Source organism: Neopsephotus bourkii, unplaced genomic scaffold, assembly GCF_033783945.1.
Source record: "Neopsephotus bourkii isolate Nb327-2 ecotype Australia unplaced genomic scaffold, CSIRO-AGI_Nbou_v1 NB_318, whole genome shotgun sequence".
In the NCBI taxonomy this organism is placed as follows: Eukaryota; Metazoa; Chordata; class Aves; order Psittaciformes; family Psittacidae; genus Neopsephotus; species Neopsephotus bourkii.
The window spans coordinates 4,671,642-4,688,626 of NW_026900826.1; the positions used below are offsets into that span (position 1 = coordinate 4,671,642).

Consider the following 16,985-nt stretch of genomic DNA (forward strand, 5'->3'; position numbering starts at 1 on the left):
GAAAAAGAAGCCTTTTGTCAGTGTCTTACAGGAGAGGGGGGGAGAAAAATGAAGAAAAAAAAAGGGATGAGGGAAGGGGGGTAAGGAAGGAAGGGCTGCAAAACAAGAGTCTCACTCCACAGCATGAAATCTTGTGGTTCACAACTCTTCCTGGGTGAAAACCTTTATCAAAAAGCAAAATAAAATTAAACCATATTTCTGGTGAAATAATGTGCATCTGAGAAACACTTATAAAAGTTCAGTACTGTCTGAATAACATTTAATACTACAACCTAGTACTACGTTGTACTACTACAGTGCTATCCTATTCCAGGTGGTCTCTGATACTGAGAACAGAGCTCACCCTGCAGTATCTCAGATTTAAAGTGGTCTTGAATTTTCCCCAGTCCTACACACAGAACCCATCAGCCAGGGACTTTCTTTGTATTTATTAAGAACTCCTATCCTTTCAAGAAAGGTTTTCTTCAGTCTGTTTATTAATGGCGCTGACACTCAGAAACCTAGTGAGGTGAATTTAAAAGTCAACAATACTACTACTTCATTTTTCATTTCAGCAGAAGTATGCAGGAGGTGCTTGGTCTATTTATCCTGTATGTGAGATGCCATGATACTTAGTTATAAGTAGCCAGGTTTTTGAAATCAAGAGTTCACAGAACAGCTTCTTACAGCACATGAAAAACCCATCACTTACTAGCAGCCACCTGAATCCAGGGTCATTTTCAACTGCCCCATGCTCTGACTCACTTCACACCTTCCTGGGGTACCCTATGGATAGTTTCTATAGTAAATTCAGAAGCACACAGGAAAAACTAACAAATGTTAACATTCTAGCATTTTTTCATGTAAGCTGATGTACCAATTGTATGAACGAGTTTCAGGTTGATTTTGGTAAAACTTGCGATTTACAACAAATGCCAAGTTTCCAGAGAGACATCAATGTCAGTTTTGTGCAACTTGCTATAAGAACGGGGTTGAAGAGGTCAGAGGAAGCCTTTTCCTATTAGATTAACTTCATCAGTTAAGTCCTATTATAGAGGAACATAAGAAGACTACATCAACTTTGTACTCTCTCTGTTACACTTTCTTTGAGAAGAAAAAAGAAAAAAACCCATAGCATTGTAGAAGCAGCCTACTGGCAATGCTTTGCACTGGCACAGAGAAAGGCATGGCATTCAGTTCCCAATGCACATATGTTGCTCAATGCATTTAAAGATGCTAGGAAAACAAGAGGGCAACACACACAGTTAAAACCATAAAAGCACACACAATTATTTCCTTCACCATTCACCTAGTAGCAGGGAGTCACCCTAGAAATGTGACTCTCACTTCCTAGCCCTTAGGGCCACGTAACAGGCCCTCTGGGTAAGTTCCAGAGGAGTCCCAGAAGGGACAGCACCCGCATCTGTTTGGCTGAATGCACGTGTGTCAGAAAAGCAAGAGCTTGGTAATATAACCCTCATGGTTGCTCAGAAAACCTTTCCCTTCCCCAAGACAGCCAGCTCCATCAGTCGTTCTGCCCTGCCCCAAGATGGCACAACACCAACATATTGAACAAGGAGTAATTTTATTATTTTTTAATCAGATGTGTAATTGACCCTTGTAAGGCTGCCTGAACAGCACATGGGAAACAAGATCCAGGAGTGCTGCAGCCCACTGTAGCCTGCACAGCTCTGCACCAACCCCTGCTCTGGAGACCAGTGACCTACATGAGCCACCCACACGAAGCACCACTGCCCAAGAGGCCTCAGAGGTGGCTGTGCTGCTCCCGCCACAGCAGGGCCATCACAAGTGTCATTTATGATCTTTAAATATGTAAGAAGAAACAAAGGTACTGCAGAATTGACTCGATCTTTGCTTCCTGTCTTTTTGGATGCACAATCAAAAGGATAGGTTGCTGTGTACTCTTCAGGAAATTGCTGTCACAAATTCAGAAGCAGGTTAATAAATAAGAGCTGGAACTTACTTGCTAGTGTGAGGTGACTTTTTTGACTGAGAATGGCCCCATATTTGTTCAGAGCTAAGCACTGGTAAAATCCTTCATCAGACAGCTCTCCTTTCTTTCCTTCCACCTCACTGATATATAAGGAGCCATTGGATAAAGTGTAGATCCGTTCATTTTCAGATACTTTGCCTCCATTTTTCAGCCATGTAATAGTGATAGGAGCTTCACCACGGGCCTGGCAGTCTAAAACCACCGGATCCTTCCTTGAGACTGTAATGTCCTGAGGCTCTTTCACAAAAAAGAGTTCGCTAAAGCACCATGCTCCTAAGAGAGAGAAAAACAGATTTCGCCTGTAAGCACAGGGGTGCACGTTACGGAGCGCACTTGTGAGCTGCGGGTCACCCTGTTGAGCCCACCGCTCAAGGTACAACTCCCGCTGCTACAGGCTGCAAACGCAGAGAACTTTGCGCAACCTGCGGTACTGAGTTCAGGCAGCGTAAAGCCACCGCGACCGGGGCTGAGCGCGGGGCGCGCAGCGCGTCAGGTGAGCGCGCACCGGCGCCCGCGCGGGCCCTCAACACAGCTGCGGCTGCTCCCGCTCGGTGACTTGAGGAGCCCGCCCGAGGAGCGGTGCGAGGCGCAAGAGGCCGGTGTCACTGCAAACCGCTGGCGGAGCCCCCGGAGCGGGGAGCGGGAGGCAGCGGCCGCCAAGAAACCGCGCAGCCCCTCAGAGCTCCCTCAACCGCCCCCAGCGAGCGCGTGGCTAATTAACGGTCGCCCATCGCCTAACACGGCAGCGAGGGGTTACCCGCCGCGCGCGCCCCCTGCCGGCGGGGTGCCACAGAGCCCCTCCGCGCCGCGCCCCGCCGCGAACAAAGCGTGGAGCCGGAGCCGGAGCCGGTTCCCGCCGCAGCCGGTCCCGCCGGTGCCCGATAAATAAAACCACGTGCGGCGGAGCGGGACCGGAGCGCGGGCGGACAATGGGCCCTCGGGGCACGGGCCGGGCGGACGGACTCACCTGGCAGCGGGAGTAGAGGGAGCAGCAGCAGCGCCCGCAGCAGCGCCCGGCGGCGGAACGGCGCCATTCAGCGAGAGGCGGCTGGCATGCCCCGCCGGCCGCCGCGAGAGAGACCGGTCAGCGGCCGAGGGGAGGAGACAGAGGATGGACGGAGCGGCCCCGGCGCGCCCGTCCCGGCCCTACTCTCCGCATCTCGTCTCCATTGGCCTTTGGGGAGAAGAGGGGCGAGGGGCAGGGCCGGGCGGGGGGCGGAGGAGGGAGGGACGCCGCTGGACGGGGCGGGCCGCGGCGGACAATACCCCGGGGAAGGGGGCGGCAGGACCCACCGGCCCCGAGCACGAGGGGCGAGGGGTTCCGGCGCCATCTGGGCCGAGCGCGGCCGGGCCCGACCCCCGCACGGATGAGCTCCGGCGCTGCCCCTCAGACGCGGCGCCTCGGGCAGCGCTGGGGCCCAACGGCAGCTCCCCACCGGGACAGCTCCGCGCCGGCCAGGCGGCCCAGCCCCCCCCGACCGGGCAGGAGCTGCCGTCTATGCCGTCCCCCCAGGATGCAGGGCACTACACACCGCAGCGCTAGGGCGAGCGTTAACAGCGCGCAGCCAGACCCGGCTATACCGAAGGTCTGTGACAAAACCGGAGCTGCCCACCCGCGGCACGCAGCCGGCGGGCCTTCCGAGGCCTGGGCAGCAGACCCTGCAGCGCCCAGTGCAGGTGCCGTGATGGCTGGGTTTGGCAGAGCACCCCATGGCCCTGCGAGTAATGGGAATTGATCAGGAGTGCCATTTTGTCAGTCATTCTCACTGACCCCTTCATACAGCACCAATAAAACCACTTCTAGATGGCTGTGTGAGGCAGTACTCCGCTGCTGAGGATGAGCCACCCTTTGCTTGTCTCCACCAGAAAACAGCCATAAGTTTACATTTGCCTCAAGTCCAAAATGTAGCTTGCTGAAATGCAACCTAAACTGCAAACAGATGGCTTGGGAATTATGCTATCAACACCCTATGGACCATTTGGAAGTGAAAATTCAAATGCTGCCACTATCACTGAAGTTCTCAGCTCCACCAGTAAATTTACTCCATACTCGCAGCCAGCAATTTCTAAGCTCCTTTTTTGTCTATTCGGAGTTCTAGTTTCTAAAGTTACCGTGTAGGAAGGCATCTTCTTACTCAGCAAATTTGCCCCTTGTTTGCTTTCATTGTGAGAGCTGCTGACTTCAGTGACAGGCAAGTTTTCACTGTTTTTTGTTCCTGCCAGCAGTGCAAAGCTCACAGAGCCAAGAGCCGGCAGCCAAACTTGGTCCCTTCTGCCGCATCATCACTGGAACTGGATGCAGCCTCAGTCAGTGACTCCTGAAAGCCTGCATAAAAACATCAGAGATATCTAAACATGACACAAGCCATAGTTTGACCTATATCACCTTTCTTACTTGTCAAAAATACATAAGCAGAAGCATTCAGCTTGCTCTGATCTTAGCACTAGTTTTCAGGAAAGGTAATTAGGAAAGACTTGTTCTGCATACAGATCAGTTACCCAAAAGACATCCAGGTAGTTTCACAGTCATTTTGCAAAGCACAACTGCACATGTACGGCTTTGGTGTCCAAAGAGGAGTAAATACAGTAACAGGAATTACGAAAAAAGGTATCACAAGCAATTTTATTTATATTCTTTTTGAGCACTAATGATTAAACATGAATTCTTTCTTGTGGCAAACTCACAACTTTCAATTGCAGCTCATGTTGATACTAGACTCTCTCCTGCTAAATATGGTTGATCAGAGTGACTTGAGTTCGAGATTTGCTAGATGACCTCAGCACAACTAGAAGACAAACACAGGAACAGGGAATGCATTACCCAGTAACATTCCTATGGCTTGTGCTTCGGTCAGTTGGTGGAGAGGCTGAAACTGTCCCTCGTGATACAAGTTACTTTCCTGCAGACCTATGCTTTGTGCAGCAGCACACTGCTTCCTGCAGGCATGAGTGGGTGGCTGTGCTGTACCTGCCCAGCAGTGGACACCTGCTTGCCCATCTCACCAGGCCTGTTTGAAGCAGGAGTTGGTCCTAGTGGATCAGGAGACAAAAGAAGCCAATGGAGAAAAAAACATTTGTAGGCTTACTTGTGGGCTGGTTTCTGTTAGTTGTGTTGTCTGTGCTCACTCCTGTGGCAGGGAAACCGCTTTACTGTTTCCCTGGACTACACTGTACCAGCAGGAAGGTTTGACTCATGAGATCAAATGCAGTATTTGTCTTAAATGGCTTGACAAAGAAAAGTGCTTCCCCACTGGAGCACTTCGTGTGCCTGTGTTGAGGCAGCTGCAAACACCAGTATTTCCATTTTCACGTATCTGCTGTACAAAACAAATAATAAATTTCATATCAGAATTAAGTCAGTCATCCTCTAGATGAGCATAAGCTCTCTTTAATTTGTCAGAAGTCATTTTAACACATTTTCCAGTAATTAACTGGATTAGATATAGTGCAGTCTTGAGATAACATATCTAAATTCATACTTCACTGCAAACTGATAAACCCATTGAACCGCAGTTTAAAGGCACTGCCAGCCATAACTTTGTCAAACACACCATGTTAGTAAATATGGAGCCAATAAACACAGTTATCACTTGGCTGGCCCTCTCACAGCAGCATTATCTTGAGAAAGCCAGAATGGCAGTCCAGGATGAGTACAAAGTACTGCCAGCCAACATAAACAAAACTATGCCTACTTTGCTGCAGGGCAGCAATTTCTCTTCTGTCACCAACACAGACTTTTTTGCTTGACCTGATCTGTATTTTTGGCTGTGCAAACTTCCGCTGGTTTTGTGGTTCTTTTCGGATCCATGTAAATCCTTTCCTATGCTTTCCCTTAGGTTTGGGGGTCTGCAAACAAGCTGCACATACCTTTCAAAGAAATAATGACTTGAGCAGTAAGCTCCTCAGTGTCTTAAAACACAAGTCAGTGGTAAGACCTCTTTCTGAAGTGCTACCAACAGCTGGAATATCAGCATGCTGTCCAGGTTGCTGTCTGTAAATAACCTGACTTACCTTATGCTACATTCCAGCCTCAGATCTGGCAAGCCCTGAAAAGAAAGATTTGAAAATCAGACTGACATGAACAGATCTAGCTCAAGGCTTTGCTCCACTGCTCTTCTGCATGTGTGCTGGGCAGCTGTCAACCCATCCAGGGCTGCTAAACTGGGCTGGGGCCATACAATCCAGAATTTTGGCCCCATTATGAACCAGTAGGGAGAGAGAGGGATTCTCCAAACATGAATTAAGTTTCATGACCATGGTGTTTATACACTTTTTCTGAAGTGTACCAACATTTCTAGAAAGGGAACTAATATGCAGGACTTTGGGATGGAATATAGCAGCCTCAGGAAAAGGAAAGAAGCTGATTGGAGCTTCCAAGGTGAACTCTGTTTATGAGATCTCTGCAGCCACAAGCCCAGGATGGGGAATGACTTTTCTTTCCAGGTTAGAATCAGGTTTTTCTAGTGTTGGACCATTTAAATTTCTTTCAGCTTAAATCAGAAATAGTTCAGTTTGATCCCTGGTCAGTTTTGCACTAAGCATTTCAGCTCTACCTGAGAAAAAGAATAGTATCATGTTAGCACTCTCATGCCTGTGGTCTGGGAAAAGCTGTCACAGCAGCACTAATGGTGTTTGGCATGGCCACAACCTGCCTAAGCTGGGTGCCTGCATATGCTGTGTCCCACCTGACCTGGAAAGCTTAGAGATTGGAAAGTGTCTTTGCCCAGATGATCCATTCCCCGAGTGTGGCTTTGCGCAGCTCCTGCTCTAACACTGTAACATCATGGGACAGAAAAGGGTAAGTGTAAGCACCCACAGGTGGGAAACAGGAGAGGTGGAGAGAGAGCTGCTTACAGCAGTTTGTGTGCCCACTGGCACATGTCCAGTCACAACAGTATCCTCAATTAGCTGCACCCTTTAAGAGGCCATAGTAGAGTCCTGGAGTCCAAATCTATTTTCAAACCAACATATAATCATCATCCTGGACCCCCCCACTGCTTCCAGCCCCCCATGCTCAACCCTACCAGTGCCAGGTCCCAGCTCATCCACCAGGTCTGCTGGCAGGTCACTGCTGGCATGAAGCAAGCTGTAGTTACAGGCGCCCAAGGCATAGAAGAGAGTACAGTCACCCGTCAGTTTAGCATGGCTGTGGCAGCATTGGAGCTTTGGAGCTGCGGTCACTTTTTAGGGTGGGCTGAGAGCAGTTGTAATTGCCAGAGCCCTATTAACTGCAGGGGAAATACAGCAATTTGCACTGGCTCAGCTCTGCCTTCAGCCGGGGGAGTCCTTAAAACCCAGCTAAAGGCCTGCCACAACTGCATTCCTGGCAGGGTGTCATTAACCCTTCTTCTTATGGAAGCCCCTTTTTTCTTTACAGTTCTTGCTCTGAGTGGTTTTGATCTGGTGTTACTGTAGGCATGTTTAGACACTTTCTTGTTTCTCGAGACACACTCCTGACCCAGTTACAACTGTATTCACAGATTTACAACATGTTAAGCTAACTCTATTAAGATCCATCATACAAATGTTTACTTTCAGCACATTTGGTCACTTAGTGGATTCTTGCTTCATTTTGAACCTGTGTACAGTTACCATCTTTGTTGCATTCTCAAAGGAGATTCACTCCTTCCATGAGCAGATGGGCATACACACCTTAGGCTGAGCCCTTTGGATGCTAATGAACTTTCTCTCCAGGGAGCCTTCCTGTACAGGAAAAGCACACCTCCAAGGGTTTTTAACACAGGGATTTTAACAAAGGGATTTTAACACAGATCTCATTTGGTTATAAAGCAGCAAACACCAAAGTGGAAAAATTACAATTATTTGCCAAACTTTTGTTGTGTTTTTTTTCCCAGCCACCTTCTACAACAGTGGTCCACTGACCCAAATCAGTGGATATGCCTCAGCCAGGTTGTTTCACAATGCCCCAGGGGCAGCCTCCAGACATTTACCCCTACTGCTGCAGTCTCATCACACTAGAATGAAAAGGGACCCTGCCATGAATTTCACCAGGAGAAAGAAGACACTCCAACATCCTCCCCTGCTGCTGGAGGTAACTGCAAGCAGTTTGGAGGAGTAATCTCACAGGGATTTGGCAAAGCATGTTTCCTTGCTCTCCCATGTCCATTTACTGCTGCTGGAAGGTGTTAAAAATACTTGATGCAAGCAATCGGGTCTTCTTGGTACATTTAACAAACCACACAGCTATGGCTACAGAACGTACACTCCTGAGGACATACCTCATGCCTGTGTGTGTAGTCTTCCTCTTACACACAGCATAGAGTTCTTATGGTATGGACTTTGGGTTTACTGCAGCTCCATGCTCTCTGGCCCTCATGCCACAGCTGATGCTCCTCTGCCTGCACTGAGTTCCTCTGGACACATAACCTGCCAGAAAACTTCCTTTTTCTTTTTTTTTCAGTAGAGCTTGATTTCTCATGGTTTACCTCCTTAACCTGGCTCTTAGTGCACAATGAAGGGTGAAAGACCATGGATTGCAACATGCAGCTGAATGTATGGCAACAGCACGGGACAGCAGCTGCCCTGACTCAGATCGGCTAAACCACTATGAATGTTTCCCAGGGCAGGGCAGCCTGCATGCCTCTGCCATGCCACCTTGGGCTCTCACACAAGGTGCTGCACACTATTTTGTTTCTCTGACCTCAGGGATGCTCAGCAATCCGGAGAGATAAGCCCATGGTGCTCAGCTGGCTTGGGACCAAAGAGACAACAGACAGGCAGCTGCAGCTGGAATCTGCACACTGAAACACATGGAATAACTTCATTAAGGGTTTATGCATATGTGGAAATCGCAGCAAGGAGCAGGAATGGACAGCAGGTGGAGAAGAGCTGCCCCATAAGCTGCATTTGCAATGTATATATTTTTTAATTTGTTCGGTACAGTCCCCTCACTCAACCCTTTCTCCAGTAAGAGAACAAAACACAATCCTGGAAATGCTGCAGTAAGGTACCCTGATGTTATCTTCCATAAATCAAAGTGTTAATACACTGGGTCGATACAATAAGTATCAGATCAAGAATAAGTGAAGAGAAAGAAGATATCTCCTAGGATACCACTTCCTACGTTTGAATCTACAAAGGAATCACTCGAACCTTCCAGAGGCAGCTTTTTGTTAGTGCTTTTCTTGCTTATCATGACAACCCACTGTTCTGCAGCTATTTGTTTAGCAACAGGCATGAAATATGGTGTCCTTTCATCCCTGTGTAATTTACCTTCATTCTGCTGTTATAAGAGGAAATAGGCAAATCATTTCTGCCGCATTTCCTCTATATGTTTGCAATCAGGAAACAATTACTGGAAATAAAATAAACTAAAAACAAGGCAAATCAGCAGTTGGACATACTGCTGAATATACCTATTAACTTCTGCTGTGAAAGATTGCAGCCTTTTCCTTTGTCTTTGCATTCTCAGCTTGTTAACAATGTGGTCTCCTCTTATCTACAATTTATCCCAAGGAACTATTAAAAAGAAAGATTGAAAGAGGCTTCCTGCTGCTCTTGTCTCATTTCATCTCACAGAGACATAAGGAATTGCTGGTCAGGGAGAGGCCACTTGGCCAAAGCAGCCTGTGCTCCATAGGTTTATCTCCTCACTGCCAGTGCAGTTCCCTCCAGTGGGCTACCCTGTCATGCGAGAGCGATTGCCTCTCAGGAGTGTGAAGATAAACAGATTTGAAGCCTTCAAGGCATGTTCCCAGCACCTCCTCCCCCTCACATGCACACAGCCGTGTCCTGCAAAGGCCCCTGCGAAGAGCACTGCTTTGGGGATGGGTACCGAGATGTTTGAAGGGCCACGCAAAGCTGTGACTTCCACCAGAACAGCTTCACCAAGAATTCAGGCTGAACCGCTAAAGGCAACACCCCGGTGCTAGAAGCAAGGCAAGGGGGGGTGAATTAAGGGGAGCCAAAAGCTGGGCAGCACAAGGGTGATTTCTTTTGATGCCAAAATTACTGCCTCCATCAGCTGCAGTGGCTGGGGTCTTATCTCAGCTGGGCTGTGGGAGTTGCTTGGGAGCCCATGGGTATTTCTCATATTTTAAGAGCTTCTGCAAGAGCTGTCTGCCCAGCTGGACAGGAGCTGAAGGCAGGAGACGTAGCTGGATCACAGTGCCCTGCATGGCTTAGAGGACAGAGCAGCCCACCCCAATTCCTCTTTCCCCCGCACTGTTACTAACCTGGCTCAAGTTTCTCTCTGGCCCCTGACCAGGCGCAGCAGGGCAAGAGGAGATCAGAGGCTCTGCTGGAAGCACATCCACAGGCATCCTCCGTTTGTTTGATGCAACTCAATGTTTGCAACTTGTGGTGCTGACTTTGGGTTGGCATAAGAGCTTGTGTAACCAAGCGAGGAATCAGATCAGAGAACTGATGTGGATGCAAATAACTTGGCAAGAGAAATAAAAGTGTTTTTTTCACTGGAATCAAGTCCCTGGTGTGGTTTAGTATGTGGCATACACAGATGTGCCTGCATAGTGCATTAGGAGAGCAACCACCAGTTAAGGTTGCTGGTAGTGTAACTTGGTTTCAGCTGTGCTGCTGTCCAGTACCTAATCATTACCCCAACATTATGTTTGCTAAATACTAAATAACATTTTGCTGTCGTTTATGTTCAGATACCTCTAGAAGGTCACAGTGGCCAAGTTCTGGCAGACGACAGAACTTGCACTGGGCAAATAAGACACTTAGGCAACACATACCATGTGCATGCCAGAATGTTCATCTTAAGTACTATGGGAAAAAGTGTGCAGCAGGGGTGGAGTTTTACGATAAGTTAGTGGCAGAATTGCATAATTTTTAGCTACATGTTAATAGAGCTCAACTATATTATTTTTGCCTTGGATGCAGCAGCACATCTTAAGCATTAAGAACTACCTTTTAATTACACTAAGAGAGAGCAGTTATAACACTCCGATAAAGCACAGAGAATTATTTTTTACTAACCTGCAAAGTAATTATTCCTTTGAGTCTTCACCACAGGATATACATGATTGCTTAATACTTATTGCACACTTCTAATTATTGGACTGAGACTGAACAAATCCTCCCAATCCCCTGGTTTTTGGTCCATTTCTGTAAGCTTATATAGAAAGGAAGGCATTTTTTTTAAACTCTGCATTACAGCAAGTAATAGTGAAACTAATTACAAGTAAGTCTGTTAAGGATGGACAACAGCTGGGCAGCAATTCACAGAAGGAGGGGGGACAAACTTATAACTACATCCAATACTTTCATCAACTGAATTTATTATATAATGTATTGTAACTAGAATATAATGTATATTCAAAGTGAAGAAAATATAATCACAGAAGCCACAGCTTACAGAGAGTAATTTCTAAATTTTATGTAACAGCCACCCAGAAGCTCTGGGCAAAGGAAGAAAGCAGATTTGCAGGATAAAGGGATAGCATGGCAAGGCCAGGGTAACTTCTATTAAAATGGCACAGTTTGTCATATCTGACAACCCACTGAAGAAAGTTATCACTAGTTAAGGGCCTGACCCTGCATTCCTTAAGTAGACAAAAATCCCTTTGAAGTCAATGAAGCATCTTGCTCAGATAACTCTATCAGGATTTAGCAATTAATGAAAACTTTTCATTTCTTAAGAGATTATAAAAGGTTTTCTTCAAAAAACAGCTATTACATGTTACTCACAGCAACTCCTCAGCAGTATGTGTTTGTTTCCAACAGCTCTTGCAGCACAGTAACGTTTGTTACTAACTAGGAATTAACAAAAGTCAGAACCACATTGTTTTCTGTTTGCATTGATCTGCCTTAAGTGTTCTTCTCTAGCTGATGTCTAGCTGAAGGTTTTGACAGCTTTGCATTCAAAAGGTCAGTAAGCAGTCCTCGGGGCAATTTGATTTAAACCTTTAGCATTTTGCATACTCTCAAGCAGCAGTGCATAGTAGAACGTGTGTTCCCAGCCTCCAAAAGGTCATACTTCCCAGTCCTCAAAACAAAACCTGCATGAGAAATATTTCAGCTTGTATAAAATATCAGAAAAGCTATCAGACAATTATGAAAACATTTTCTATTAAATTAAACTCAAAAAGGCTTAAGAAAAACAAATTGTGACGTATGCTTTTAGGCTATGGTGTATTTAAACAGGAAGTTTTACTTCTGTCACATTTAGGAAGGTTGAGTTATCTGTCTTTCTTCAAGAGGCATGCTTACTTAATGTCTGTTCAGGTTTTCCAAGCTGCTTTGCCTCCCTGCCCTCCCCAGAATCCCAAGCCTCTCTCTGGGATGAAAACCTGAAACCTACAATGCAGAATTTGTTTGAAGTTTCATTAAGCAAAAAATATGAAATTACAGACAGCTCAGCAAAACAAAACATTTTTCTACAGAGTCACGTGGATGTAAACCAAGCATTACATGGAAGTTCTCCCTCATTATCCCCTTTGCAAGCTGCTTGTATTCTGATTAGCATGCTAACGATATATGTTCCACATAGAAAAAGCAACTAAGTCTCCACTTCAAAGAAAAATGATTTAGTATAGGAGTACCAAGGCTTGTGCTTGCATCTTCTACTCATTTCATAATGCTGCAGAGCAATACAACAGCTGTTAAATGCTTAGTTCCCATTTATAACAATAGAAGATGCTATGTGCCAGTTGCCTTTTTAACATACAGACATTTCCATGAGGTATTTCTATGGCACCAGAGACAGGAATTCTTACTGGTGGTGGTGGCCTACCTGTAGATAAATAAGCAAGCTCCTCTCTGTTCACATCATAAGAACTGCATACTGATTCCTTAAAAAAATTGTTCATTAAAAAGGGTAGATACTAAAATAAACTGCCTGAAAAAAAGCAGAATATGATTTGCTATGATCCTGTGTGAAGAACACAAGTCCCACAACAGACTGTGCTGTGGATTTAGAGAACAAATCAAATGGCAAAGCACTAGGTAGCTTGCAAAGTAAGTTTCTGTATGAAACAATGAGATTAGAAAGGAAAAAGTAGGATAGAGAAAGAAAATTAGTAGCTTACACTCACATATACATATTTTCCCTAGGTTTGATGGCAGTAGACAGCCCTGCTTCTAGTAAAAAATAATTTGTTTAACATACTACAGATGTGACTTGATTAATAGTAATTAAAAATAACTTAAGTCATGTATCCTGTGAGCAGCATGAGTGAAGCTCCAGTGGCACTTACAAGAAATTATTGTTTTGCTTTCCTACTAACCCACAGCTCTGCCTCACGGTGCAATGAGAACAATGAAGCATCACCTGTATCCCCTTGAGAAGTGGCAGATTTGACACCAATAACACCCAACCTGAGAATCTGTCAGTGGTGAGAGTAAAATCCACTGCCTCAGACCTCCACGGTACTGATGAATGCTGCTTGTTCCTATCTATACTCTCATTTCTGTGACACCAGACTGCACAGTGCTTCCTCATCCATGGTAACCTTTGGAGTGAAGGAGAAATTTTAGAGAAAGGCAATTTCAGACCAAAACCCCTTAAGCCAATACAAACCGAATTACTGACATTGATTGAAAATCTAAGAAAACCTCACCCACAGCAGTCTAAGGAGACCTCTGAACTATATTTAAACTGAAAGCCTTTACTGAAATTACTCCATATACTTTATAAGGCTAAACAGACTCACTTCTTTGACAGCAGTGTAGACAGAAACACCACTCACACACTAACGGCCATAACACAAATGAAGTCCCCACCAGTCCGTATGAAACACAGAACATGAAAGCCAAGCCCCCGTTCTGAAGTTCTGCGGAGGTTTTACACCACTCTCAGCTGATGGAGCCCAGCTCATACCAAGTTTACCGTGTGCTCAGCCGCACTCCCCCGCTCCCGCCCCGCCGTGGCCTGCCGGCGGCTCCGGCCCAAGCCCAGTTTCTGTCAGCAGGCTGCAGCCGTTAACGGACCGCGCGCACGGCCCGGCGCGGGCGGCGGCGCCACCTGGCGGCCTGTCCTGGCACCGCCTCGAGCAGCTGAAGGTGCCCGGGGTGCCCTGCTCCAGAACGCGCATTGTGCTCGAGTCTCCCTTTAAAAGACAGTTTCTTCATAGATCTAAACGTTTTAACCGGATATGCCCCCCCCCCCCAGTCTAAGTGAATATGCTTCAGAGAATACAGAGGTATGATGTGCAGAAAACACAAGTTCAAAAAGACATGGAGCACCTCTCTGCTGGCCAAACCAGCACCCCTGTTTAGCTGTTCACAACCCCCTCCAGAAGGCTTGCAGATTGTATCTCCTTGTGTTGACCTTCCCACAGACCTCAGGGAGTTTACTCTCATGCAAGAGCAAGGGTTTGCAATGTTGGACTTTCTTGAGGTGCTTCAAAGCCCACTCTGCCACCCCCTCATGACAAACAGGTGGCCTAGGACAAGTCCTGCCTGACCCAGACACACAAAGCTCTGTACCAGGCTGTCACCCCTTCCACAGATCTCCCTGCAGCCGAGTGGCTCCAGCCATGTCCCTTGCTCCTCCTGGTCTTTCCCTGGCTGCCTCTGAGCATGAGCAGGCACAAGAGGTGGGTCCCTTTGAGGCTGCAGCGTCCTCCATTAGGGCTGCCTCCCTCCCCTCACCCTGCCTCAGTACTTAGCATAATTGACGCCTCTTCTCTAACTTAACCACCAGCTGTTACCACCATTCCTCAACAAACTTAGTTTAAAGCCCACAGAGGGGAGCATCTGCACTCTGGCACCCACCACTTCTTGGTGTGAACTCCTGGTTCAGGCCCATCTGGTGCTGAACCCTTCCCTAATGAAACTTGTTCCTTTCTTCATCTATTACAGCACCATAGCAGCTTTGTAAATTCATACCAAAGGGTGGAGAAGCCGCCTTTCTTCTCATGCCATAAGTCTCAAGCTTCCAGCTTCACCTCTCTTGGGAATCTGGTATTTCTGTGGGACCTCCACCTTTTCCTCTCTGCCATGTAGTATTTCTAGGCTGGCCATACAATGAAGGTTCACTGCAACCTAGAGCTCTTACAAAAAAACAGCATTAATTTTTCACAGACTGCATGTCTCGGAGTGGAAGACTAGGCACAGTGCTGTTGCACTTCAACACCTATAGAGAAGTAGCAGCTGGAACTGCTGCCCAGGTCTACTTAGGAGTACTAAACAAGTCTTGCCATTTCAAGACTACCGATTTGCACTTCAAAGAACTGAATCACAACTTATTAGAATAAACTTTTATTTACTGCTCTCAGGATCCTTTTCCATACTTTAAGCAACAAAACCTGCTACATTCAAATCTATACAGATTTACTGATATTCACGTTTTACAAAACCGGATATAGATTTGGGAAATTTGTATAAGTTACCTTTATTTACATGTCATATTCTCAGCCCATAAGACCTAGACAAAGAATAAAACAAAGTGGGATTTCAAATATCCCTTAAGACCCATTACATTTGTTACATAATTTACATGTCTGTATAGAGAGATGTGCTACACTTCCTTCTTGCATATTTATAAAGACTAAACAAATTTCCTGGCCAAAGCTAGGTACTGTCATTTCTACAGATCGTATTGGTAATAAAATGTTAAAATCAGAGCAAGCCAGATATATAAACCTGTTTTTTCCTTTAGAACCAATTTTGCTAATCATTTTACCCAGCACTTGCTCAAAAAAAGTGTTAATACAAAAAACATCCACATTTACAAAAGAAATCAACCTAGTATTTATATGACAAGTTGATCTACAATCAATTGCACATTGTTGGTTATGACTTTGGTTATACGGTATTACCAATTTGGTTTCTAGACTAACAGTGGAGGAAAAAAAAATACAAAAATGCAGCTGTAGAAACTAGCACAACCTGTAAACATATTACAGAACCAAATTCTGCACCTGATCACATGTGCATAACCTCCATGCAGTTCAGAGAAGCGCGCACACATCAGACTGCTGAATTTGGCCCAGAAACCCCTGTAAACATGTTCTTTATTGTTATGTAGTGCAATACTGCAAGAATGGATAATAAAGGCCTCTATCACTAACTAATACTGAGTGATATCCATACAAATTTCACTTTAAGATTACTTTGTTGCAAAAGGCTGAATTGAAAATATTATCCATCATTGAACTACAAATTTATCAAAAGTGATGAACACTCAATAAACCAATGACAGTATACAAATTCAAATAAAGTATATGATCACTCATTACAACACAATTATGCTGCTTGTCTGTTTCATATAAAAATCCTGGTTTTGTTACACTGTTTTAACAAAAGCAAGTTAGAAACAGAACTCTAACAAATACAATGCGTCAGCAAGTCAATGCTCTGCAAACTGACAGCTGATAATGCAAACAAATGCTTTCCTTTTACTAATAGGCTTTGGACAGATGGGTAGCAAACAGCTTGAAGCAGCACAGATTATGATATTGCATTACATGAAGTTTGTTGGTTTTGGTTTTTTGTTGGTTTGGTTTTTAAAACAGTTTAACAATTTCAGTTGTTCCTCTTAAAGCAGCAGTTCAAATTTACACCCTCTGCAAAGACTTCTTCACAGTTTTACGTCAGTAGTTTACTGCCGGAGAGTCTGTTAAATACTGTAGAAGAGGCAACTGCTTAAGAACATTTTAGGTGTTGATTTACTTGGCACTGGCCTGTCCAATGTGTATATTGTAGTTATTAGCAAGGTACACAAAACTGTGGAAACGGCAAAATACATTTTCAGAAGTTAGTGAATTTTGCATACTTACAAGTAATACTATGAAGATTCAATAGCCATGTGACTAAATACAATGGTAGTCCCTGGAGAACTCAAATTTGTCTGTAAACCCTTAAAATTAAATTGCAGCACTGGACCGATACAATTTATGTCTGTGTCTTAATCAACCCCATCAAAACCCTGAGTATTTTCAATCGCTAGAAGAAGTTTATCCCGTAAATCTTCAAATGAGTCATATGGAGGCAAATCCAAGCGGTTAAAGCTGAAAAACAGATGAAAACTTTTAAGTATTTCATCACTCTTACAAAAGGTCGTAATTTA

The 16,985-nt window shown here is 45.3% G+C and overlaps 2 protein-coding genes and 1 long non-coding RNA gene across 5 annotated transcripts in view; all 3 read right to left on the bottom strand.

The window, feature by feature from the left end:
* PRTG (protogenin) overlaps window positions 1–3,406 on the bottom strand; it is an 82,288-nt gene extending 78,882 nt beyond the window's left edge. For both annotated transcript variants that reach the window (XR_009724588.1, XM_061347466.1), the window contains exons 1-2: window positions 2,961–3,406; window positions 1,964–2,266 (exon numbers count right to left, since the gene is read on the bottom strand). Coding sequence is in view for 1 of the 2 variants with exons in the window: in XM_061347466.1 (XP_061203450.1) it covers window positions 1,964–2,266; window positions 2,961–3,027 (370 nt within the window). In the remaining variant the exon portion in view is untranslated. The remainder of the gene's footprint in view (window positions 1–1,963; window positions 2,267–2,960) is intronic.
* A 4,425-nt stretch (window positions 3,407–7,831) lies between these two features.
* On the bottom strand, window positions 7,832–13,297 carry LOC133209087 (uncharacterized). The gene is made up of 3 exons (XR_009724587.1): window positions 11,652–13,297; window positions 10,189–10,475; window positions 7,832–8,754 (listed from the first exon to the last, which is right to left on the bottom strand). It is a non-coding gene; the product is annotated as an uncharacterized LOC133209087 (long non-coding RNA).
* A 1,862-nt stretch (window positions 13,298–15,159) lies between these two features.
* NEDD4 (NEDD4 E3 ubiquitin protein ligase) overlaps window positions 15,160–16,985 on the bottom strand; it is a 58,458-nt gene continuing 56,632 nt past the window's right edge. For both annotated transcript variants that reach the window (XM_061347465.1, XM_061347463.1), the window contains one exon: window positions 15,160–16,926. In XM_061347465.1, the coding sequence (XP_061203449.1) occupies window positions 16,824–16,926 (103 nt within the window). In that variant the 3' untranslated portion in view covers window positions 15,160–16,823. The remainder of the gene's footprint in view (window positions 16,927–16,985) is intronic.